This window comes from Denticeps clupeoides, chromosome 7 (assembly GCF_900700375.1).
Source record: "Denticeps clupeoides chromosome 7, fDenClu1.1, whole genome shotgun sequence".
In the NCBI taxonomy this organism is placed as follows: Eukaryota; Metazoa; Chordata; class Actinopteri; order Clupeiformes; family Denticipitidae; genus Denticeps; species Denticeps clupeoides.
Window position 1 is genome coordinate 371729 of NC_041713.1, and position 26315 is coordinate 398043.

The following is a 26315-nucleotide window of genomic DNA, read 5'->3' on the forward strand; positions in this document are numbered from 1 at the left end:
GTCCTCCTGTGGCAGGGATGACGTGCAGTGGGAATATTTTTTGGGGGGGAGGATTAAGTTCGGTTTTATGGCATAGAGGGACATTGCAATTCATCTGATCGCTCTTCACATTTCCCTCTTTTTTTCCGGTTTTCTTTCTTTCTTCAGTTTGTTTTCGTCTTATTTACGGTTTTGTCAGTTTGTGTGACCCCTGCGACTTTAAGTTCTTCTCTTATTTCTTCATATATTAAAAAAATCTGTTTGTTGCTGTAAAAGCTAGAAGCGCTTTAATTTCGCAAACCTGGGATCTGGCACAGGAAGAAGAACGGTGGAAAAGGGTGAAGTTCTGCTGGGCGCCTTTTTAAAAATTCCTTCCTGATCCCCTCCGTATTTAGACAGCGGAGCGCGGCTCGGTTCCACTCTGACAGAACTTCTCTTAGTCTGCTGATGTTGATGTAGTTCCTGGTGTACGGAAGCAGAACGTGGGTTTAGAGCCAGTCGGTTCGAACAGCCCTGCTTGACACTAACCCACACTGGTGTAGAAGTTTTGCTGTGGTTGGGATGATGATGATGATGATGAGAACCATCTGTGTTTCTGGGCCAGTGGTGGCCTAGCGGTTAAGGAAGTGGCCCCGCAATCAGAAGGTTGCTGGTTTGAATCCTGATCCGCCAAGGGTGATGGTTAAATACAGAGGACACGTTTCACTGTGTGCTGTGCTGCTGTGTCTATTGTTTATACTTTATTCTCTCTTTCAGGCTGAAGCCAGGAGAAGACGAGAGGAGAGGAGAGCTTTAGTGTGTGTGGTCAGGGTTCCTCTACCATCTGTTGCTGTGGCCCCACTACCCCACCCTCAAAGCTGGCAATGTCCAGGGTCCCGAGTCCACCCCCCCCTGCCGAAATGTCCAGCGGCCCTGTGGCCGAAAGCTGGTGTTACACTCAGGTGAGAAATGGGTCCTGTTGCGGGTGGTGATGGTGCTTTGTTTCTCTCTGGGCTTTTATTATCTTCTCTCTCTCTCTCTCTCTCTCAGCGTCTTTGTTGTTGGACTTTATTAAGATGAAAGCTGTTTTTGATGTTCGCTTTTTTGATGTCTGTCCAACACTTACCGTACAGATCTTAAAATAAAGATGTTAAAAATAAAGAAGTAAACGTGGGTTCCTGTGACCCCTCCTCAGATCAAAGTGGTAAAGTTCTCCTACATGTGGACCATCAACAACTTCAGCTTCTGTCGGGAGGAGATGGGTGAGGTCATCAAAAGCTCCACTTTCTCCTCTGGAGCCAATGACAAGCTGAAATGGTATGTGTGGGAGGGGCCATGTAGAAGAGGAATTGGTTGTGTGTGTGTGTGACTGTGTGTGTGTATTTTTCAGGTGTTTACGTGTGAACCCTAAAGGACTAGATGAGGAGAGTAAGGACTACCTGTCCCTTTACCTCCTGCTGGTCAGCTGTCCGAAGAGCGAAGTGCGCGCCAAGTTCAAATTCTCCATCCTCAATGCCAAGGGGGAGGAGACTAAAGCCATGGGTGAGAGGCGGGGCCTGCATACACACGCCATACATTTATAACCACACAGCAACGTTACACAGATGTTACACGCCGACGTTACACAGCGAAGGTACACAGCGACGTTACACGCCGACGTTACACGCCGACGTAACACAGATGTCACACGGCAACGTTACACGATGGTGTTACACGGCAGCATTACACAGCGATGTTACAGCGACGTTACACAGACGTTACACAGATGTTACACAGATGTTACACGGCGACGGTACAGCCGACGGTACACGCCAACGGTACACATACGTTACACAGCGACGTTACACAGAGACGTTACACAGCAACGTTACACAGCAACGTTACACAGATGTTACACGCCAACGGTACACGGCGACGGTACACGCCAACGGTACACGGCGACGGTACACGCCAACGGTACACGGCGACGGTACACGCCAACGGTACACGGCGACGGTACACGCCAACGGTACATGGCGACGGTACACATACGGTACACGGCGACGTTACACAATGTCGTTACACAATGTCGTTACACGACGGCATTATACAGCGACGTTACACAGCAGCATTACACAGATGTTACACGCCTATGTTTCATGGTGACGATACACGCCAAAGTTACACATACGTTACACTGCAACGTTACACGAAGGTGTTACACGCCGACATTACACGGCGACATTACACAGTGACGTTACACAGATGTTACACGGCGACGGTACACGGCGACGGTACACGGCGACGGTACACGGCGACGGTACACGGCGACGGTACACGGCGACGGTACACGCCAACGGTACACGCCAACGGTACACGCCAACGGTACACAGCAACGTTACACAGCAACGTTACCCAGATGTTACACGCCGACGGTACACGCCGACGGTACACGCCAACGGTACACGCCAACGGTACACGCCAACGGTACACGCCAACGGTACACATACGGTACACAGCGACGTTACACAATGTCGTTACACGACGGCATTACACAGCGACGTTACACAGCAGCATTACACAGATGGTACACGCCTATGTTACATGGCGACGATACACGCCAAAGTTACACATACGTTACACTGCAACGTTACACGAAGGTGTTACACGCCGACATTACACGGCGACATTACACAGTGACGTTACACAGATGTTACACAGACGTTACACGCCGACGGTACACAGGCGTTACACGCCGCCGTTACACGGCGACATTACACAGACGTTACACGGCGACGTTACACAGACGTTACACAGCAACGAACGCCAAGCGAACATGTATGCCGTCCATGCGCCGTTCATTTCTAACGTTCTTCTGATATAATCAATTACGTTCTTCGCTGCGTAAATGCAGAATCGCAATTCAGCATCGATGAAACATGTTCTAACATGTACCCACTGTCCCAAGTTCGTGACGTCTCCTCCCTCCCGTCTCCCTGGACCTCGTTAATGTTCCGCTTGAATCCTGCCTGCAAGCGCTGGTTCTTCGCTGTGTTCATGTTCCACGCCGTCTTCTAATTGGCCTGGGCTGGAGCAGAATAGAAGCCTAATGGAGCTCTTGATTTATGGAATAATAATCAATAATCTTGAATTTTGACATTTGTGTTTTTTGTGAATACATAATGTGAACATGAATGAGTTTTATTGTTTTTCTGTAATGTTAATGATCTGGTAATGAATTCTTCTTGATCCAGATCTAGAATGCAGCGTTCTCCGCCTGGGTTCCGCTGTAAATTGGAGCATAAATCCTCCATGTGCTGAACGGAATTCTCTCCGTTCCGCAAATCCGGGGCTCCGTCGCTGAATCCGGCCTTTGTGTCAGACAGGCGGTGGAACCGGGCGCGGCCCATCTCGCTGAAGGACCTGTGGAGATATGAGAGGAGAGGAGAGGTTGTAAAGAGAAAGCGAACAAGCCCGTCTCCCCGGAGACCCGCGCCCGCCGCTCGCGCTCTAAATGAGCCTCCGACGGCCATATTTGGTGGTGAGGAAATACGGGGACAGAAGTGAGTCCATCAGTTCTGGATCATTTCGAATCCAATTTAATCTGCGCCTCCTCAGGGGGACGGGAGGGAGAAATAAAGAGAAAGTAAAGCGCTTTAATTAAGAGAAGTGGGCTGCAGAGCGGGACGGTTTATTTAGTGTTTCGCTGCGTGTGGGACGCCGCGAGACGCCGCGGGACGCCGGGTCTGATGATGATGCTGCTGCGGTAGCTGGCAGGTGGAGCTTCTGGTGGTTCTTGGCTGCGGTGAAGGTGCTGCTGGTCTTGGATGGCGGTTGTGTGCTGGACGTGTTTCTGGCGGCAGCCTCAGGCGGGAGGTTGTGATGGGGACCGTGTTCAGATGACTTTTAATTTGTCTCCTGTGAATTTCACTCAGTCCATAACACTGGACCCCAACATATCTGATTATCAATAATCACCTGATCGGACCTGCTAGTGTCCATGGTGATCTCTGTCTGGTTGTGAAGCTGAACGGGTTGGTCCAGGTTGGGACACTTAATCCTCTGTGTGTGTGTCTCAGTTGGACGTTAGGACTGGACCGTATTGATGCTCCTGGAAAGGATGTCGATACTGCGTTTCTGCTGGAAGTTTATTCCAGGAACATTTCTTTTGTCATTTAAAAGAGTGTCTGTGTTTTAGGGGTGACAAGGTTCTCGTTACTCTGCATGGTGCAATACTCCCCGCTTTTGAAATTGGTCCAGAAGTGTCCAGTGATTGGGCGCTAACTTGGGGGGAGGGGCTTTCGCTGTGGAGATCAAGACTTCTTCTGTGGTCCAGGAACAGCGGACGTCACCGTAGCACCAGCACCTGTTAAACTGCAAACACCAATGGGATGAAAGCCCCTCCCCTCGAGTTAATGTGGCTCCACCCACTCACCCCTCTGTTGTAATTGGAGCTGAGCTGGAAGTGACGCGATTTATTAACTTTACTACTTTACTAAATACAGTTAAGAACATGAAACAATACCGAGTCACTCGCTCCACCCACCATATAACACAACTTTCATAACCTTCTTCTGATAAAACCAGAAAATAACCTGCGTCACACCCTAGTGTGTGTGTGTGTGTGTGTGTGTGTGTGTGTGTGTTAGACAGCTGTTCAGCTGTTGTGTAGAGACCTGTGCCAGTCTGAACGTACCCGCTGTGCCACTGATAGAATCTGGCATATGTGTGTTGTATCTCCTCCAACTTCTGCTGACTGGAAACAAGCTGCTCGCTGTCTCTGCTAGCCTGTCTTGATCTTCCACACTTATTCTGTCTCTGTCTCTGATCTTGTGGTCGGTTGGTGGTTCTCCCGGTGGAGCTGGAAGTCTGGTTGTTCTGACCGGTGACCCAGCTTGATTTAGAGACCTGGTCATGTCTCCTGGGTCATGTCTCCTGGGTCATGTGACCTGTTTCCTTGTCTCTCTGTCTGTCAGGAACAGCGTCCAGCTGCAGTTCTGGTTCTGGCAGCTGCTGTAGGTTCTTCACACCACCTGTAACCAGACGTGAAGATGTCTTGGTTCCCCAGATCCCCCTTTCTGAGTTTTCCCTGGATCTCATATAAAGTTCCTCTTCCTGCCGCAATGAACACTGGGAAATGCAGTTTAAACGTACTTTACATTAAACTCTCCATAAACAGCAGAGTGGATGATGAAGGATGGAGAGAAGACAAGAGTGAGTTAGTGACAAATGACAGTAACTGAACAGAGAACTAGACCTTTCCGGTGAGTTACTAACGGTGCGGGGAGCGTTGTTACAGGCTAGACTGTGTAAGTCTGGATTTTAATACTGATACTGTGGCTGAGGGTTCGGGGTAAACGCTCTATTTTCAGCAGAGACTTTGCTTACACGGGGGACAGCCAGTAAGCCTTCTAACAGAGAACAACGGGAGTGTGGTGGGTTATGAGGGACTAGTAGGTTACTACTAAGATAAACTAGAGCAAGAACTTGCAAGCTTTATAGGTGATAAGCCTGAATCTTGAAGTCAGTATGGGACTTAACTGGAAGCCAATGCAAAGAAGACTATACAGGCGTAATGTGATGATACCTCCTAGTTCTCTCCAGAGATGGAGAGAAACTTCCTAACTCTAGCAATGTTTCTTAGGTGGAAGTAGACCGTCCTGGAAATATTTTGAATGTGACAATCAACCAAATTCTTTACAGAGAACCAGTTGGAAAAAACAGCACACTCCAATCTATATTCTGTCCAATCACCAACACCTATCCATGCTGAGCACCGAATCTCTGATGTCTTTCAGACAATTTTCTAGTTTAGGGAGGTGGTGAACTTCATCTGGCTGGACCAAGATGAAAAAAAGAACAATTTACCCAACAATTTACTTGTCTACAGATTAACTGACAGAGTAGCAGCGTGTACAATGAAAATAACAAAGGGCCCAGTACTGAGCCCTGTGGAACCAGGAGATAGCTGTCCTACGTGTTCCAACTAACATTTCAAGCTGATGTTAGTTCAATGTTATGTTCTATGGGGTCAAAGGCTGCACTAAGGTCTAAGAGCACTAGCACAGAGACAAGATCCTGGTCAAATCTTATCTCTGAAGGTCATTCAATACCTTCAGTGGGGAAGTTTCTCTACTATGGTTCTGTCTAAAACCTGACTGAAAAAATTCTAATATGTTATTTGTATTAAAAAAGCACAATGTTGTTGTGCTACCACCTTTCCTAAAACTTTGGACATGAATGGAATGTTAGGAATTGGTCTGTAATTTGATTAAACCCCAGGATTAAGAGTAGGTTTCTTAAGCAGTGGTTTTATAACAGCTGTCTTTAGACATAAAGGAACATCGCCAAGACCAATGGATGAGTTGATTAAGCCCAGGAGTGATTAACCTAACGTAGCTGGTAGCTCCATCAGTAGTCTAGCAGGGATTGGGTCGAGGATACAGGTTGATTGCTTACTTGAGGAGACCAAGACAAAAAGTTCAGAGAGTGTAATTGGGGCAAGAAATCAAGTGTACGTGCAGACTGATCTGTGAGGTCCTCAGGAACATGCATATGTCCTTGCTCATCCACAGGATTATTACCTAAGATGTTCTGTCTCATCTGCTTTATCTTACTGTCAAAGTAATCCTTAAAACGGCTGCTGCTTATTGCAGTTGTTGGCTCTATGGAGTTATCATTAGCTCTTGATAGTCTAGCAATGGTGTCAAATAAGAATCAAGGATTGTTCTTGTTTTCTTCAAAAGATGAACGAGAAAGAGTTTAATGTCCCTTTTTTTAATGAGACTGTCTTTCCAGTCTAGTCTGAACAGTTCCAGATTTGAGGAACGCCATTTCCGTTCCAATCCGCATTACTCCTGTTTGAGTTGATTGGTGTGGTTGTTGTTCTTTTGAACACTAATGCATTTCATGTTTACTGGAGTGACCATGTAGTGAAAGTGACGTGATTGTCATTGTGAGACATTGAGGGGACCTCAGTGGCACCTTGGCAGCTCGGGATTCGAACCTGCAACCTTGTGATTACGGGGCCGCTTCTTTAACCGCTAGGCCACCGCTGGCCCAAAAGACATTTTTCATCCCTGGGTGGGCTTGCACCACCAACCTTTCGGTTAACAGCCAAGCGCGCTAACCGATAGCTCCGCAGAGACAGTAAAACAGGACCATGTCATTAGTGGGACCATGTTGACTGTTACTTGTTGTAAGTATTCTACAGAATCTGTTAAATCTGGTGGCCACAGGGATGGACAAAGAAGTTGAGTGAATTGTGAAGTGCACTTCTCCCGGTATCTTGTGGGTCTTGGAGGATCCTGCAGGATCCTAACTGCACATTAAATGTAACCAAGAAGTTGTCCTGAACTGGAACTAGAAGTTGTCCTGAACTCAATCCCACCAAAACTGAACTAATATTCATTCCAGCAGATTCTTCACCACATCAGGATCTTGCTATTTACCTAGACAACTCGCAGGTCTCTCCTTCTGCAACAGCCCGCAACCTTGGGGTAACAATAGACAACCAACTCTCCTTCTCAACTCACATCAGCAATCTTTCCCGCTCATGTAGATTCCTTCTCTACAATATCAGACGAATTCGCCCTTATCTGTCAACCCAGGCCACCCAACTACTGGTTCAGTCCTTAGTAATCTCACGACTGGACTACTGTAACTCCCTTCTAGCTGGTCTACCACTATGTACCATCCGACCTCTACAACTCATACAAAATGCAGCAGCACGACTAATCTTCAACCTTCCCAAATTCTCCCATACCACCCCTCTGCTACGTTCCCTTCACTGGCTCCCAGTAGCTGCACGCATCAGGTTCAAAATACTGATGCTGGCCTACAAAGCCAAACATGGAGCAGCACCATCTTACCTCACAGCTCTTATTACACCCCGCACTGCACCTCGTTTACTCCGAGCCTCCAGTACTGCTCGCCTGGTCCCTCCATCTCTGAAGGTAAAAGGAAAACATTCATCCAGACTTTTCTCCATCTTGGCCCCTCGGTGGTGGAATGAACTTCCCCTCGAGGTCAGAACAGCTCAGTCACTGAGCACCTTCAAACGACAGCTCAAGACCTTCCTCTTTAAAGAATATTTAGATTAAATTGTAATTTTCTTGTTGTCGAACTTTGTGTACAGAATCTACAACAGAGTGAACTAAATAGATGTATTCATAGTTGGGGTCCTAGTGAACCGGAATTGATCTCTTCATCGATGGTAACTTGAAAGCACGTTGTAAGTCGCTCTGGATAAGGGCGTCTGCCAAATGCCGTAAATGTAAATGTAAATGTAAATGGAACATGAGGATGGACAATCAGGTTCTTAATTGCAATACAGGAGTGTGTCCACAGTTATGGGAAGGACCTATTACACTTTGAGTGGCTCGAAAGGAATCAAGATGGAAGTAAAATCTCAGATTAAGGGATCATCTAGATTGTCCACATGAACATTAGTCACCAAGTTAGATGTGTCCACCACAATTTTGGAGAGGAAATCAAAGAAATCATCTTGAAAAGCAGAGTATGGTGCTGAGGGTTTATAGATAAAACCAAAGGTCAGTTGGCCATCTGACTCAATAATCAATATTGTAGAGGAATCATAATCAAACTCATGTGGCTGCAAGACCGTGAAATCAGTCATAAATAGCAGCTAGTTCACCACCACTCCAAACGACTTGTGCGTTTTGCTTAGAACGTTAACCAGGAGGAGAATAATGAAGTCACCTTTTCTCACCCACTGACCATGTATGACCTCTGATGTTGTGTTTCAGAACCAGAAGGTCATTATCATCAATTTCAACCAGACAATATTGATTCCTGTACAAACAGTAATGTACTACGTGGGAGGAGACAAGGTGACGATGGACCAAACGTTGTGTCCAGATTTCTGTTCCTCTTCTTCTCACCAGCTTCTGGAGGCCCTCTGGCTGCAGTCATGGGGGATTTGTTTCCCGTCATTCTGCTGTGTTTGCGTGGTTGCACCCAGTTGGGAAAACCTATTTGGCAGTTCACCTCTTTTGGTCATATTTGTTTTTTGTCCTACACACACACACACACACACACACACACACATATATATATAGTATGTTTGAATGTGTGATGTTCATCACTCCATGTGTGTGTGTCTCTACAGAGTCCCAGAGGGCCTACCGCTTCGTACAGGGGAAGGACTGGGGCTTTAAGAAGTTCATTCGGCGGGACTTCCTGCTGGACGAGGCCAATGGGCTTCTTCCCGACGACAAACTCACCCTTTTCTGCGAGGTGAGTCTGATTGGCGGCCTCATCACAAGGGACCATCTGACCCACCCCACAGAGTCTGGAGGCCGGCTCTTCAGTCTGGTTCTGGTTCTGTTGCTGAGGTCCTGTTCAGATTGAGGGACGATGATTGGCTGTAAGATGCATCATTGTGAATTCTGATGTGGAGCAGGACTGGACTGGACTGGGTTCTGATCAGTGGATCTGGTGGGTCTGTTGAGGGTAACTCCATACTTAAAGTTTAAAGTGAAGTGATTGTCACATGTGATACACAGCTGCACAGCACACGATGCACACAGTGAAATTTGTCCTCTGCATTTAACCCATCACCCTGAGTGAGCAGTGGGCGGCCATGACAAGCGCCCGGGGAGCAGTGTGTGGGGACGGTGCTTTGCTCAGTGGCACCTTGGCGGATCGTGAATCGAACCTGCAACCTTCTGATTACGGGGCCGCTTCCTTAACCGCTAGGCCACCACTGCCCCCACCTAGGCCACCACTGCCCCCACTTGAGTACATGTGTGAATTAGAAACTCTACTCGTTACTTCACTACACTCTACGCTTTACTTTTTAAAACCATTTAAATGCTTTATTTTGGCCAGACAGACTATGACCATGACATGACGCCGTTTCACCAATCAGACGTAGCCATGCAGTCACATGACCGCACAAACCGGGGGGCCATAGCGGCACAAAACTAGTCCTACAGCTCTGACAGGAATGAAAAATGTCAGATGTGACATTTCCAGAGATAAAAGGTTACAGTAAGAATACAGAATTCCAGCCTTTCGTATCGACTCTTTCAGCGTTTTGTTAGAAAATGTAAGGAGGGGGGAAGTCACTTCTTCATTGATGGTAACTTGAAAGCACGTTGTAAGTCGCTCTGGATAAGGGCGTCTGCCAAATGCCGTAAATGTAAATGTAAATGTAAGTAATTAGCATTTAGCTGTTAAATTTAATATATCAATGCTAACACACATAATTGGCATATATAAGATTGTAAAAACTTCTAGATTTAGTCCATTAATTACTTTGATAAGTTAATAATAATATTGCTATTAGGAAATACTGTATTTGTGTATTTGTAAAAATAAATGAGATATTCAGTTACTCAGCACTTGAGGAGTTTTATCACTACGTACTTTTGTGCTGTTTTGGAGGACTACTTTTACTCTTCATTTTGGATGTTTTTGCTGCTCCTACTGGAGTAAATTTATTTCCCCGTTTCACATGCAGAGCCAGGCTGGGTGTAGAGGGGATTGTTGGATGCAAGTCTGTTTAAACTCCTTCCAAAGCGGAGAGCTACTGGTGTCCTCAGCTTCTCTTCTGTGTGTGTGTGTGTGTGTGTGTGTGTGTGTGCGCAGGAAAACACTGTTTACAGTTGTTGTGTTGGAGTGTTTGGCTCGACTCCCCTCCAGATGGTCTCATGCCGCCGAGAGAGGAGGATGAAGAGCTGGGTGGAGTCTCTCTCTCCCCCTCTCTCTCCTGTGGGTGACGGCCCTCGTTCGTCACCCAGCGCAGCCATATGCCACTCGACTGAGTCACAAGTCTCTCCAGGTGTAGCAGCTGTGGTGAGACTCGGTGTAACACCACCAGCACCACCACGTTACTGTAACAGCACACTCACACGCCATTAAAGAGGTGGAGGAAACGAGACAAAAGCAGTGGGAGATGCAGAGATTTAGGAATGTTTCTGAATGTGTGTGTGTGTGTGTGTGTGTGTGTGTGTGTGTGTGTGTGTGTCATTACAGTAACGTGGTGTTGGTGTGTATGCGCTCTCAGTCGGGAAAACCGTCCTGATGATCAGAGTCCATCTGGTGGAAGGAAAGACGTTGTGTTCTCTTTTGGTCTTCATTCAGAAGACCAAAGGGCCAGCAGTTTGTTACCGACACACACACACACACACACACACACACACACACACACACACAGTTGTACATTCGTGTAAATGTAAGCACAAACACAAGTTTGCTGCTATCGTTTTTTATGATTGTAATTTGCATATAACACTTCCACTGCATTTCATCCTGCCACAAAAGGACCTGCTGAGATCATTTCAGTGCTCCTCTTATTAACACAGATGAGAGGGTTGAGGAGCACAAGGCTGGAGATGATTCTGTCAGACTGGATTCTTTAAAAGGACGGTGATGCATGAAATCATTGTTCTTCCTCTGTTAACCATGGTTACCTGCAAAAAGTTCTTCACGGCCAAGGAACTTGCTGCTACTTTGGGGCAGTGGTGGCCTAGCGGTTAAGGAAGCGGCCCCGTAATCAGAATCCCGATCTGCCAAGGTACCACTGAGGTGCCACTGAGCAAAGCACCATCCCCACACACTGCTCCCCGGGCGCCTGTCATGGTGCCCACTGCTCACTCAGGGTGATGGTTAAATGCAGAGGACAAATTTCACTGTGTGCACTGTGTGCTGTGCTGCTGTGTATCACGTGTGACAATCACTTCACTTTCACTTTTTACTAAGATTGCACCTTAATCAACCATTTATCAGATCATCAAAAACTCAAAGGAGAGAAGTTCAAGTGTTGTGAAGAAGGCTTCAGGGTGATCAAGAAAGTCCAATAAGCGCCAGGACGTCCCCTAAAGATGATCCAGCTGTGGGATCGGGGTGCCACCAGTGCAGAGCTTGCTCAGGAACGGCAGCAGGCAGGTGTGAGGGCACCTGCCTCCACAGTGAGGAGAAGATGTCTGGAGGAAGCCACTTCTCTTCAGAACATCAGAACCTGTCACAAACTTGACCTTTGACCTCATCTGCATGAATAGTCACCCTTTCTGTAGAATCTCTTGTTCATTATGATTGATGTGTTGATGCTGAAATGATTCTGGTTCTATTTCTGCGGTTCTGACCCTGGGGTTCTACATTCATAGACTGGTGGTCAGTGTGTGTGTGTTCTAGAACACCGAGCCTGTAAATGGACCTGTCTGTGGAGGAACTTTTAAACCCTCCTCATTACGAACATGGTGGGCATGATTTACATTAAAGGGGCGTCACTGAGGACAAGTTTAGGGTAGAGGGTGTAATAATTCACATGAATAATTCATTTCTTACTTAGTTAGTCGTGTACATGCTCTTCTTCCTCCTCACTTTTCTCTTGTTATGGCAAGGCTGCCTATTAAGAGTGATTAATGCTCTGTGTGTGTGTGTGTGTGTGTGTGTGGGGTCCTGCGTATGTTGCACAGCCTGGTTCCTTACAGCTGGTTTCATTAATCACTCTCCAGGGGGGCTTGATTGACTTGATTCTCTCTCTCTCTCTCTCTCTCTCTCTCTCTCTCTCTCCCCCTCTGTCTCTCTCTCTCCCACTGTCTGTTTCTCTCTCTCTCTCTCTCTCTCTCTCTCTCTCGTTCTTCCTTTGTCGTTCTCCCTCACTTTCTCTCCCTCTGTCTCTTTCTCTCTCTGTGCCGCTGTCTCTCGCTCGCTATCCCTCTCTCTCGCTCTCTGTCCCACTGTCTCTCTCTCACTCTCCCTCTGTCTCTCTCTTGCTCTCCCTCTGTCTCTTGGTCGCTCTCCCTCTGTCTCTTGCTTGCCCTCGCTCTGTCTCGCTCTCCCTCCCTCCCTCCCTCCTGCTGGGTTTGGTTCTAGTTCTAGTTCCACATGTTCCTGTCCTGCTCCCCACAGTCACAAGAAGAGGAACCCAGGTGCAGTGTGGGTAGTGAAGGGGACTGGGTGGGGCAGGGTTGTGGTAATTGCCTGTTTGTGGGTTAAGAAGAAACTTCATATGTTTGATTAGATCCTGCGGCAGGTTCCTCTGTCCACCACAAATGGTGATGTGTGTGTGTGTGTGTGTGTGTGTGTGTGTGTGTGTGAACGCGAGCGTCCTGCAGTGAGATAAATGGATGTGTTCACTGTTGACTGGAACAGGTGGCAAAACCAGCATGGTGGAGAACTGCTGTGAGACGAACACACACACACACACACACACACACACACACACACAACCCACCCCTCATCTCTCTCTCTGGAAACCACCAGTACCACCAACGTGGTTCTAAATAGGAGTTTGGAAATGAATCTCATAATCGATGCATCGTGATGCGGACGTGGACGATTCTGCGTGGATTACGTTAGAATAGCGTTTTTTGGTGGTTTTCTGGTTAAAAAGTGCCGCCAGGGATCTTGGGTAGGAGGGATGTGCGGATCAATCCGAAATATCAATATGCTCGATACCATGTTGGTATCAGTATTGGACCGATACCAGCACAATAATAGAAATCCAGCTCCTCACACGTCACCGGTTCTCGAGTCCTGACCGATGTTCTACACTCAGCAGAAATATAAACGCTCCACTGTGGTTTTGTCTCCATAAAACCGGTCGGTATCCGGTGTGGAATTCCGGTGGAATGTTGGTCCAGTCCTCTTCACGCGCTGTCGTGTACGCCGATCCAGAGCAGGTCCGGTGAGTCTGGTGGCCATGCCAGAACTGGGACGTTTTCGTCCTCCAGGAAGCGTGTACAGATGCTTCCAATATGGATTATCATGCGGCAACATGAGGTGATCTCACGATCTCCACACGGTAAAATTCCACCAATAAGACGCCATGGGCCACTCGATCCACACGGCCAGAACCGAACAGAACCGGGTATATCGGATACGGTGACTAACTGCAGGCAGGTCCAGAGATGCAGATCAGCCTCCCTGAGACAGTTCTCACGGTTTTATGCCGACTGATTGTCCGAGCGGCTGGTCCCAGAAGATCATGGAGGTGAACATGCTGGATGTGGAGGTCCTGGGCTGCCGTGGTTACACGGTTGGATGTAAAGAGGATGTAAATTTGTTGCCTTTGGAGACGTCTTATGGTCGAGAAGCAGGCCAATAGCACCTTTCAGAGCACCTCCATACGCCTCCATACGCCACGCCTCCATACGCCTCCATACGCCACGCCTCCATACGCCTCCATACGCCTCCATACGCCACGCCTCCATACGCCTCCATACGCCGCGCCTCCATACGCCACGCCTCCATACGCCTCCATACGCCACGCCTCCATACGCCTCCATACACCGCGCCTCCATACGCCTCCATACGCCTCCATACGCCACGCCTCCATACGCCTCCATACGCCTCCATACGCCTCCATACGCCACGCCTCCATACGCCACGCCTCCATACGCCTCCATACGCCACGCCTCCATACGCCTCCATACGCCTCCATACGCCGCGCCTCCATACGCCTCCATACGCCTCCATACGCCTCCATACGCCACGCCTCCATACGCCACGCCTCCATACGCCTCCATACGCCACGCCTCCATACGCCTCCATACGCCTCCATACGCCGCGCCTCCATACGCCACGCCTCCATACGCCACGCCTCCATACGCCTCCATACGCCGCGCCTCCATACGCCTCGCCTCCATACGCCTCCATACGCCGCGCCTCCATACGCCGCGCCTCCATACGCCACGCCTCCATACGCCTCCATACGCCGCGCCTCCATACGCCGCGCCTCCATACGCCTCCATACGCCACGCCTCCATACGCCTCCATACGCCTCCATACGCTGCGCCTCCATACGCCTCCATACGCCTCCATACGCCTCCATACGCCTCCATACGCCTCCATACGCCACGCCTCCATACGCCACGCCTCCATACGCCTCCATACGCCTCCATACGCCACGCCTCCATATTCCGCGTTAATGGGATTTTTGTTCAGTGTGCTTGTAGGTAAAGTTGCTTTTTGATTCGAACAGTGAGGAAATACAACGTTTAGCTCCGATATTGTAGGTATTTTGTGTGATACGGTGTATGTGTGTGTTTTAGTGTGTGTGGTCTTTAGTGTTTGACTGTGTGTGTGTATGTGTGTGTGTGTGTTCAGGTGAGCGTGGTGCAGGACTCTGTGAACATCTCTGGCCAGAACACCATGAACATGGTGAAGGTTCCAGACTGCAGGCTGGCGGACGAGTTGGGGGGTCTGTGGGAACAGTCACGTTTCACCGACTGTTCACTGTGCGTCGCCGGGCAGGAGTTCCAGGCCCACAAAGCCATCCTAGCAGGTACATGCACTCACACACACACACACACACACGCACATACACACATGCACACACACACATACACACAACACACACACACATATATACACACACACACGCACACGCACACACACATACACACACACACACACATACACACATACACACATGCACACACATACGCACGCACGCACGCACACACACACACACACACGCACATACACACATGCACACACACACATACACACACACATACACACATGCACACATATATACACACACACACACACACATACACACACACACACGCACACACACATACACACACACACACACACACACACACATACACACATACACACATGCACACACATACACACGCACGCACGCACGCACACACACAGCAATATTCCTGTTTATCCAAAAATTCTTGTTGATTTATTATGATTGATTTTAGGAGGCTGCAGTATTGGGAAAATAACATTTGCAGTGATGTAAAGATTTAGTAATTGTAATTGTATGTGGCGTTTATCATATCACAAAATTGATCTCAGTAATCACAATGTGACTTGGTTTCTTATTTCAGGCAGCCCTGAAATAAGAAACCAAAACAATTGCAGTTGCCCCCTAGTGGCTTGCTGCAGTACCGGCAATGTGCATCTGAACATGAATATACTTCCAGAGTATTTGGCTTCCTTAAAGCTGCAGAACAGACAGAAAAACATATTTTACTCAAAGCCATTTCATAATTAAAACAAGGTTATCCTATTATTATATTATTCTTGTTACGTTATAGACTGAAGAATACTCGACATTCGTTCCAGTGGTCGCTTTTCTCCCGTGTTTTTTGACACGTCCTCCCAACACCGTATGATTATGAGCCCCCACAAGCATTATCATCACATGACCTGCATTTACATCGTGTCTCATCTCTGTTCAGTCACGTTATGAAGATATTGTCACGAATTTCACCGCCACTTTTTCGAGGTTCCATTTTCGAGGTTCCGATAACAACAACAGCAAGTAATTGTTTAGATTTTCCTTTTGTTTGCGTGCAATTAGCATTTTGTTAATGAACGGTTATTAATAATTTTTTAAAAAACATTCTTAGTTTACAGCATTTTTCACACCTGTACACACACAGCAATTTTCAACGTTTGTGAAAGAGGAAGAACCCCGACCCCTTACTGCTTCATTTTTATGGTGATTTTATGGTGTGCAGCAGATGTCAATACACTGAGCATTGTGTGTGTGTGTGTGTGTGTGTGTAGCACGGTCTCCTGTCTTCAGCGCCATGTTCGAGCACGAGATGGAAGAGAGTAAAAAGGTGAGTTTCACTTCTCACACTTTATAATAGAAAAAGAAACAGGAAGTTATGTGGGACTAACTACCCGCCCCGCCCTTTCTGGCGTGTAATTATTTCTGACAACGATGGTTTTATTATAAACATTATTTACATCGCTGCTGTGATCTCAGAATCCGTTCATCTCTCCTCGCTGTGGGTCTGCTGTCGTCCCTGAAGGGACACGTCCCAGGGGACAATGTCTTTATCTGGAGCACATTGTGTGTGTGTGTGTCTGGGGCTCGAACAGAACTCTGGTCTCTTTCCTCAGATTGCATCATGCATATTCTGTGGCCAGATGTGCTTGCGTTGTAGTTTCTCCTCGTGAGACGTGTGTATTGATGAGTGATCGCAGGGCGGCCTGCGGGCGGGACGCCGGAACGCCGGAACGCCGGACCCCGGAACCATTTTTATTTCTCTCCGTGTCAGAAGTGGGTTTTAAAGGAACTCCAGCTGCTGCTGCGGTTCTCACCTCAGTTCTGATCTCCACTATAGAACCGTGTGGAGATAAACGACGTGGAACCCGAGGTGTTCAAAGAGATGATGGGCTTCATCTACACGGGGAAGGCCCCCAACCTGGACAAGATGGCCGACGACCTGCTGGCAGCAGCGGACAAGGTAAGTAGGTGTGTGTGATACACAACACACGGTGATCACGGGGACCTCAGTGGCACCTCGGCGGTTTGGGATTCGAACCCCTGTGTGTGTGTGTGTGTGTGTGTGTTTTAAGCAGGATCTCTAATTCTCTTGTCCTCTCCTCTTGTCCCGGTCTCCTCCTGCGTGTGCGGCTCCGCCCCCGGCGCAGTATGCTCTGGAGCGTCTCAAGGTGATGTGTGAAGATGCTTTATGCACCAGCCTGTCGGTGGAAAATGCCGCCGAGATCCTCATCCTCGCCGACCTTCACAGCGCCGACCAGCTCAAAACACAAGCGGTCGACTTCATCAACTAGTGAGTGGTGCCCAGGCCCCGCCCCCGCGGCTACCGCACCCTTCACTTCCTGTCTGTGCTCTCGTTATGTTGATCCTCCCCCACCTCCCTGTTTGTGTTCCAGCCACGCGTCTGACGTGATGGAGACGTCCGGATGGAAGTCCATGGTGGCGTCTCATCCCCACCTGGTTGCGGAGGCGTACCGTTCTCTGGCCTCCGCCCAGTGTCCATTTCTGGGACCTCCACGCAAACGCCTCAAACAGTCCTAGTTCCCGCGCCCCTCCCTGCCACTCCCACCCTGACCCCGCCCTCCCTCTGCCAGGAATCTCCGCTCTGCCACGTCGCCTGGAGGTCCTGACCCCGCCCCCACGCCACACCCTCTCGTGGACCCAGCCCAAAAGAGATCTGGAGTTTCAGCTGTTACCGGTCATCTCTCCATCAGCGAGAAGGGAGCGTCCAGCCAGACGGGGGCGCTGTCACCACCCATGCTCCTGCAGATTCCTGCTCCTCCGTGACGTCCTGACGTGTCCCTCAGACCCTCCTTAGATGTCAGCACCGCCGACCATTTTTATACAGGAGACCTGTGGACTGACTTCTGGTTGGACGATTGCAGAGCAGTAGAGGAAGTGAACTTGTAGGCTTCCTGTTTATCCCCTCTTCTTCAGGAAATGGAAGTGATGAGGAATTGGAGAGAAGAGCTTCAAATGGGGAAATAAATGTAAATAGCAGTTTTGTTTTTGTGACAGTTTATTTGAGAATTTCTCCTTGTAGCACTTGTGTATTTAAAACCTGAACTTTCTGTATGAAAACCAAAAAGCAAACAAAAATATTAAAAAGTACAAAAAACACACTCGTCTCATTATTGTGTGTGTGGCAGTGTTGGAAACCGAATGAGAATTGCTGGTGTCTTCTCCTTGTAAGTCGCTTTGGACAAAAGCATCTGTAAAGTAAAGTGTTGGTGTATCTGTATGTGTGTGTGTGTAACGGTGTTTGTGTGTGTGTGTGTGTAGTGGTGTGTGTGTGTTGGTAGTGGTGTTGGGGGGTATGTGTGTGTGTGTGTAACGGTATTGGGGTGTGTGTGTGTGTGTGTGTGTAGCGGTGTGTGTGTTTGTAGTGGTGTTGGGGGGTATGTGTGTGTGTGTAACGGTATTGGGGTGTGTGGGTGGGGGGGGGTGGGGGTGGGGGCGTGGACCTTGGGATGTTTGGTTGTTAGTTTATTGATGGACTCTGGTTGGTTGTTCACGTCTCACTCAAGGCTTCACAGATAATTTTAGGTTGATGAAAGTGAATCTTTATAACTGCATGTGTGTGTGTGTGTGTGTGTGTGTGTGTGTGTGTGTGTGTGTGTTTGTGTGTCTCCATATCACAGTCAAGGCTGCAGGACGATGATTGATATCCTGCTCTGCTGCTCTTCTGGTCTTCAGGAGGAGACGAGTGGAGGAAGGAAGAACAATGGGAGACAAGGAGCCCAGTCAGATCTGATCATATTAGTAAGTCTCACACACACACACACACACACACACACACACACACACAGTCATTTGAACATTTCTGTGCCGGATGAGGCTATCCGGACCAAACTTCATGATGGTGTCTGGTCACCAGTTTCAGAACCCCCAACCTGTTCTAAACACTCAGCACGCACGTTAACACACACGTTGTGTGAGGAGCAGCTAATTGTGTGGTGTGTGGTGTGTGATGCTGCGTGGCCTCTGGAGAAGCTGCGGGTGGAGGAGGAGGTGGAGTTTATTTCCCCGGCGAGTTGGGGCCGCGCTCGGCTGATAAACTGATCACCGACACCGAGATTCGACTTTAATGAAGAGCTGCTGCGCGGTGGAGGTGGAGGTGGAGGTGGAGGCGGAGATGAACGAGAAGGAGCGGCCTGTGGAGCTCCACGTGATGAACATTCTGAAATAGACACCTGGAACGGATGCTGATCTACTCCAGTTTGTTTATAAGGTTCCATATTCTGAATTGTTTCCTTTTTATTTCAGTCTTGTTGGTAGAATAATTCCGCATCTGAAGTCTCGTGGTGCAGAATTCCAGCCACGTTGATCCAGTCCCACAGTGAGATGTCCCAGGACGCGCCGTTCCACCGTCTGTAGCTTTAAATGCTAATGAGGACGAGAGGGGCGGGACCAGGAAGAGAGTGGCCAATAGAAGTTGAGGGGACATTCGCGAAAATTACGCCGTTATCAACACCGTCCACCAAACACAGACAGGAAGTCGTGAAAAAAAAAACACGCTGACATAAAATACAACAAATAAATGTTCACGTGTATTTATTAATGACATTATGACATCATAAGGGGACAAATTCCAGATCCGACCCTCTGAGCTGCTGCTCTCTGAACGGTGAAGCAGCTCTTTTCACCGACCGCCATTTCTAGCCACCGCAGGACCAGAGACAGACCAGGGGGACTCGTATTAATGTTCAATCATCTCACAATGTCACATCTTCATGTCAGGGGACCTTTAATGTTGTCTGCATAGTTGGTGTTTAGCAGAGATTTAGCACACACACACACACACACACACACACACCTCCATCCTCCGCTCCAGCTCCATCGCGACGCTGTACCTGCTCGAGACCTGAAAGGCGGAGGAGGACGGAGGTCCTTTAATCTTCGGCGCACCATCACGCTCTTTGATAGAAACGCAGCGGCATAATCGCCTGTTAAACACGAAGGAGGAGGAAGTGAGGAGGAGATGTTCACCTCCCTCCACCTGAGGATCCAATCAGGAGGTCTGCAGGGTGGGCGTGGCTCCCCTGGGTGGAGGGTCAAATCATCAAGAACAGAAACCTTATGGGGTGGTTGGTTATGGGATGTCTGATCTGTCATTCTTGAGAGCGTCTTGCTGTCTACGGTTTTCTTCCCCAGCATGCTGTGGGGCGGCTGACAGCCTGTTTGATCCCCGAGGGCTGAGACCCCCCCCCCTTTTATTCCCTCCATCATCCATTTAACTCCTCAGATCTCCTCCTGTCACCACATCCTCGCTGCCTCTTCTCTCCGTGTCGTCTCAGGGTTCGCTTCGCCCCTCTTTTCCAGTCATGGTGTCAGGTGCATCTTCCTCCACCCCCTGCTGCAGGTGGGGCTGTAATTGGTGGCTGCCGGGCTCCTGTTGTGGTGGAGAGAGGAGCTTTAATCTGAAACCTCGCTCACAATTCAACCTGAAAGATGGAGGCAGCAGGAGATGCGCAGGGATTTTACACATACACATATACACTCACACATACACGTACATATTCACACATACACACACACACACACACACACACACATACATAAACACACATATTCACACATATACACATACATACATGCACACATACACATACATATATACACACACATATACACAAACATATACACACACACATACATACATAAACATAGATAATCACTCATACACACACACACATATGCACACACATACATACACGTACATATTCACACACACACACACACACACACATATACACTCACACATACATGTACATATTCACACATATACACACACACACACACACACACACATATACACACACACACACACACACATATACACTCACACATACACGTACATATTCACACATACACACACACACACATATTCACACATACACACACACACACACACACACACACATATATATACACTCACACATACACGTACATATTCACACACACACACACACACACACACACATACATAAACACACATATTCACACATATACACATACATACACACACACATACACATACATATATACACACACATACATATTCACACATACACACATATATACATACGCACACACATACATAAACATACACTCACACATACATACACGTACATATTCTCACACACACACACACACACACACACACATATATATACACACACATACATACACACATACATATTCACACACAAACACACACACATACATACATACATAAATAAACATATATATTCACACATACACACATACACCTACATATACATACATACATAAACATACATACATACACACATACACATACACACATAGAAACAGGAGACACATCCATGCAAACTGAAGCAGTACACTCACACAGTGTTGAGATGACCGAACACCCAAAAACACACAGCTCTGTGTACGATCTTCTAATAGATCCTCTCACGGAACCTGTGTGGTGTTCAGACGGAGCTGCTGTAGAACAGCTTTAGAACAAGAAGGAAATGTTGATGGTGGTGCTGATGTTGGTGGTATACTGTATAGTAATCATAGTATTATGTTCTTTTCATCTTCTTTAATTCTAAAATTGTTAGGGATAAGATTTGAAACAATACAAACAGCTCCATCGATATTACTTATAAATCCTGTCCCTAAAATGATTCATTCATTGCTTAACACCGGCCACGTACCAAGTTCTTTCAAGGTAGCAGTCATCAGACCCCTGCTTAAAAGGCCTGATCTCAGTCGCAGTCTGGCGCTGTTGGTGGCGTTGTTGTTGGTGGCGCCGTTGTGTTGGCAGTGTTGGTGCCGGCGGTGTTGTTGGTGAGCTGTTGGTTGAGGAGTGTGAGCCGGTGGAGAAGAAGCTCTGTGATGGAGACATTCAGCAGGAGCTGAAGATGAGTGGAGAGTCGGAATCATCACTGTAATATGATGTTTTCAGGAGATTTAACTCCTCCCCCTTATTAACTGAAAATAAGTAGTGGTGGGCGGAGCTTTCAGTTCCATGTGATTCGGTGTTTATGTTAATCATTTGATTGGAAGCATGGTCTTGATGTTCTCCATGCATCTTTCTCCACGATGGCCTGCTGCAGTTCTCCAGCATGTCAGCTGGTTTGTTTTGAGGCTCCTCATTGGTTCTGTTGGGTTCCTGTAATCATCTGTTTACCCTCATTAATGTGGTGTGATGAGCTGGTCACCAGTCGGATATTTGAGAGAATAATTAGTGGCTTGATGAATTCATTAATCACAGTCTGGTAGTGGAGCTGTTATGGTGAGACGGAAATTTCCACCTGTGTGGCCAGTCCTCCTCGCGTAGAATTCCGGTGGGAGGAAACTTGGGGACCAACACGGGGAGAGCATGTAAACTCCGCCCACAGCACAGCATGGAGAACAGTGGTATAAACACGCAGGAAGGGGCAGGTGGGTTTAAACAGAGCAGAACAACACGATCCACTCGGGAACCAGGTTCTTGTCAGCAGGAACCATGTGAAGGAGAGAAAAGCTGCGGTGTTCTGGGACGAGTGTAAGAGAACAAAGCTTTAAGTCTGATCGCTGTGGAGCAGCAGGGAGCGTCACGATCGGGGGGGGTGAAGTTAATGGGCGGGGCAGGGTGGGGCGGGGCTGGGGGGTAAGTTACTTTGCATTTTAATGAAAACTTTACACTGAATGCAAATCACAAGAAAAAAAGAACAAGGAGGTGAAACATAAATAAGGCAGCAAAACAGCAGCAGCTTCTGGGTTTGATGGAATTTTTGTCTGTTCGTCAAACACAGAACTTCGCCTCCTCCTGTGTGTGTGTGTGTGTGTGTGTGTGTGTGTGTGTGTGTGTGTGAGACTACTGGGTGTTGTGGTTGAACATCATGAAGCTGCTCCGCGTTTAATTAACTGCAGCATCACCAAATCACAAACAGAGAGGTGTGAGATCTTCCTCCTCCTCCTCATTGTCGCTGCTGCTGCTTCGTTTCTTCCACTAATGACACTAATGGGCCTGGCTGATGTTCACATGGCCGAGCTGCAGAAGCATCATGTCCGGGCGGGGCTCTGGCTGAATTCGCGCGTGGTGGGTGGAGTCCCACTTCCTGTCTGTAGAGCCGGGATGGAGTCCAGTTTCCAGGTGAGCAGCAGCTTCACAGAGGAGAGCAGGGAGGGGTTGGATGTAACATGCAGTTCAGTGTAGAAACACCACACACACACACACGATCACTAGACCTACAATGTTACACTAGACCTACAATGTTACACTAGACATACAATGTTACACTAGACGTACAATGTTACGCTAGACGGACAAGGTTACACTAGATGGACAAGGTTACACTAGATGGACAAGGTTACGCTAGACGGACAATGTTACACTAGACAAGGTTACACTAGATGGACAAGGTTACACTAGATGGACAAGGTTACACTAGACGGACAAGGTTACACTAGACGGACAAGGTTACACTAGACTGACAAGGTTACACTAGACGGACAAGGTTACACTAGACGGACAAGGTTACACTAGACGGACAAGGTTACACTAGACGTACAATGTTACTCTAGACAAGGTTACACTAGACGGACAAGGTTACACTAGACGGACAAGGTTACACTAGACGTACAATGTTACACTAGATGGACAATGTTACGCTAGACGGACAATGTAACACTAGACAAGGTTACACTAGACGGACAAGGTTACGCTAGACGGACAATGTTACACTAGACAAGGTTACACTAGACGGACAAGGTTACACTAGACGGACAAGGTTACACTAGACGGACAAGGTTACACTAGACGGACAAGGTTACACTAGACAAGGTTACACTAGACAAGGTTACACTAGACGTACAATGTTACTCTAGACAAGGTTACACTAGACGGACAAGGTTACACTAGACAAGGTTACACTAGACGGACAAGGTTACACTAGACGTACAATGTTACACTAGACAAGGTTACACTAGACGTACAATGTTACACTAGACAAGGTTACGCTAGACGGACAAGGTTACGCTAGACGGACAATGTTACAATAGACAAGGTTACACTAGACGGACAAGGTTACACTAGACGGACAAGGTTACACTAGACGGACAAGGTTACACTAGACGTACAATGTTACACTAGACAAGGTTACACTAGACGTACAATGTTACACTAGACAAGGTTACACTAGACGGACAAGGTTACACTAGACGTACAATGTTACACTAGACAAGGTTACACTAGACGTACAATGTTACACTAGACAAGGTTACGCTAGACGGACAAGGTTACGCTAGACGGACAATGTTACACTAGACAAGGTTACACTAGACGGACAAGGTTACACTAGATGGACAAGGTTACACTAGATGGACAAGGTTACACTAGACGTACAATGTTACACTAGACAAGGTTACGCTAGACGGACAAGGTTACGCTAGACGGACAAGGTTACGCTAGACGGACAAGGTTACGCTAGACGGACAAGGTTACGCTAGACAGACAAGGTTACACTAGACGTACAATGTTACACTAGACAAGGTTACGCTAGACGGACAAGGTTACGCTAGACGGACAAGGTTACGCTAGACGGACAAGGTTACGCTAGACGGACAAGGTTACACTAGACAAGGTTACGCTAGACGGACAATGTTACGCTAGACGGACAAGGTTACACTAGACGGACAAGGTTACACTAGACGGACAAGGTTACACTAGACTTACAATGTTACAATAGACAATCTTATAAATGTTGTCCACCGGTAGAAAAGTTTGTTCCACTTTGCTCCCACTGTCCAAATTAGCCCTGGTGTGTGTGTGTGTGTGTGTGTGTGTGTGTGTGTGTGTGTGTGTGTGTGTTGCTGGCACTGCTAACGTTATTCCTGCCTGGTGCCCAGAGATTTCAGATTTCTGGGATTGGCTCCAGGTTCCACAACCCTGAACTGAAGGAGCGGCTTTAGAAAATGGATGATTTTTCTATTTCAGAACTGGGGCTGCTAATGAGCATCAGTGGGCGTGGCTTATTCCAAGTACAGATGCAGCTGTGTGTGTGTGTGTGTGTGTGTGTGTGTGTGTGTGTGCGTGCAGCTGTTTCTCTGCTGTATGCAGGTTTGTTCATTGAGTCTCTCTGGACACGAGTGTTTCAGAGCTCCCATAATCACACAACGTTCCTCTGTTCTCCAGACCGCAGGAACCCGTGCTTAACTGGCCTTCCAAGCCTCACCCTGCTTCCTTTTCATTTGTTCAGATCCATTTCATGAAAGTCCCATGTAACCTTCTTCTTCTCCTTCTTCTGTGTGTGTGTGTGTGTGTGTGTGTGTGTGTGTGTGTGGATCAGACAGTTCCTATTAGACTTGATGAGTCTATTATCCAGTGATGGCTGCTTCTCTGTCGACGTGCAGGAGCTCAAGAATTAGGTTCTGCTCGATCAGGTTCTTCCTCCATAGAACCTCATGATGTGTTCTGCAGATGACCCAGTGCAAGAGAACATTTAAGATGGTTCTACTCTTCTGAATTGAATCTTGTGTGGCGTATTAATAAATATTCGGAGATGATGGTGACAGGGATCTGCGTTCCCTCGGGTGTGGTGGTGGCTTGCAGGTAATATTCAGTGATAAAAATAGAGGTGGCGCTGTGCTGATATTTGCGGAACGACGCCCTGTCTGTTTGCTCGCCGCTGAGAGGGCGGGGCTGAGATATTAAAATGGGCGCGTTTAGCGCAAGCTCTTCTCCCGCCTCCACCCTGCACTCATGTAAATAGAAGATATGCAAGATATCAGACACAAAATGTGGTGAGGAACTGTGGAGAACATCAGGGTCTTCTCACAGTTTAATAAAAGCTGATCTTTGGAGAGGAACATCGATGTTACAGGAGAGTCATGGTTGGATGGTGAAGAACACCAGGCTCGTCTCACAGTTTAATAAAAGCTGATCTTTGGAGAGGAACGTTGGTTTAACAGGAGAGTCATGGCTGGATGGTGGAGAACATCAGGCTCTTCTCACAGTTTAATAAAAGCTGATCTTTGGAGAAGAACGTTGGTTTAACAGGAGAGTCATGGCTGGATGGTGGAGAACACCAGGCTCGTCTCATAGTTTAATAAAAGCTGATCTTTGGAGAAGAACGTTGGTTTAACAGGAGAGTCATGGCTGGATGGTGGAGAACATCAGGCTCTTCTCACA

General features: G+C 47.7%; 1 protein-coding gene across 2 annotated transcripts in view; it reads left to right on the forward strand.

Annotated features, from left to right (window-relative positions):
- The window catches only part of spop (speckle type BTB/POZ protein), a 37821-nt gene extending 19532 nt beyond the window's left edge, over window positions 1–18289 (forward strand). The window contains exons 2-10 of one of the 2 annotated variants that reach the window (XM_028987413.1): window positions 736–920; window positions 1154–1275; window positions 1349–1500; window positions 9068–9195; window positions 15016–15193; window positions 16444–16499; window positions 17010–17132; window positions 17320–17462; window positions 17566–17710. In XM_028987413.1, the coding sequence (XP_028843246.1) occupies window positions 843–920; window positions 1154–1275; window positions 1349–1500; window positions 9068–9195; window positions 15016–15193; window positions 16444–16499; window positions 17010–17132; window positions 17320–17462; window positions 17566–17710 (1125 nt within the window). In that variant the 5' untranslated portion in view covers window positions 736–842. Of the gene's footprint in view, window positions 1–735; window positions 921–1153; window positions 1276–1348; window positions 1501–9067; window positions 9196–15015; window positions 15194–16443; window positions 16500–17009; window positions 17133–17319; window positions 17463–17565 lie in introns of both variants that reach the window. The other variant, XM_028987412.1, reaches the window with a different exon arrangement.
- Window positions 18290–26315: the final 8026 nt, after the last annotated feature.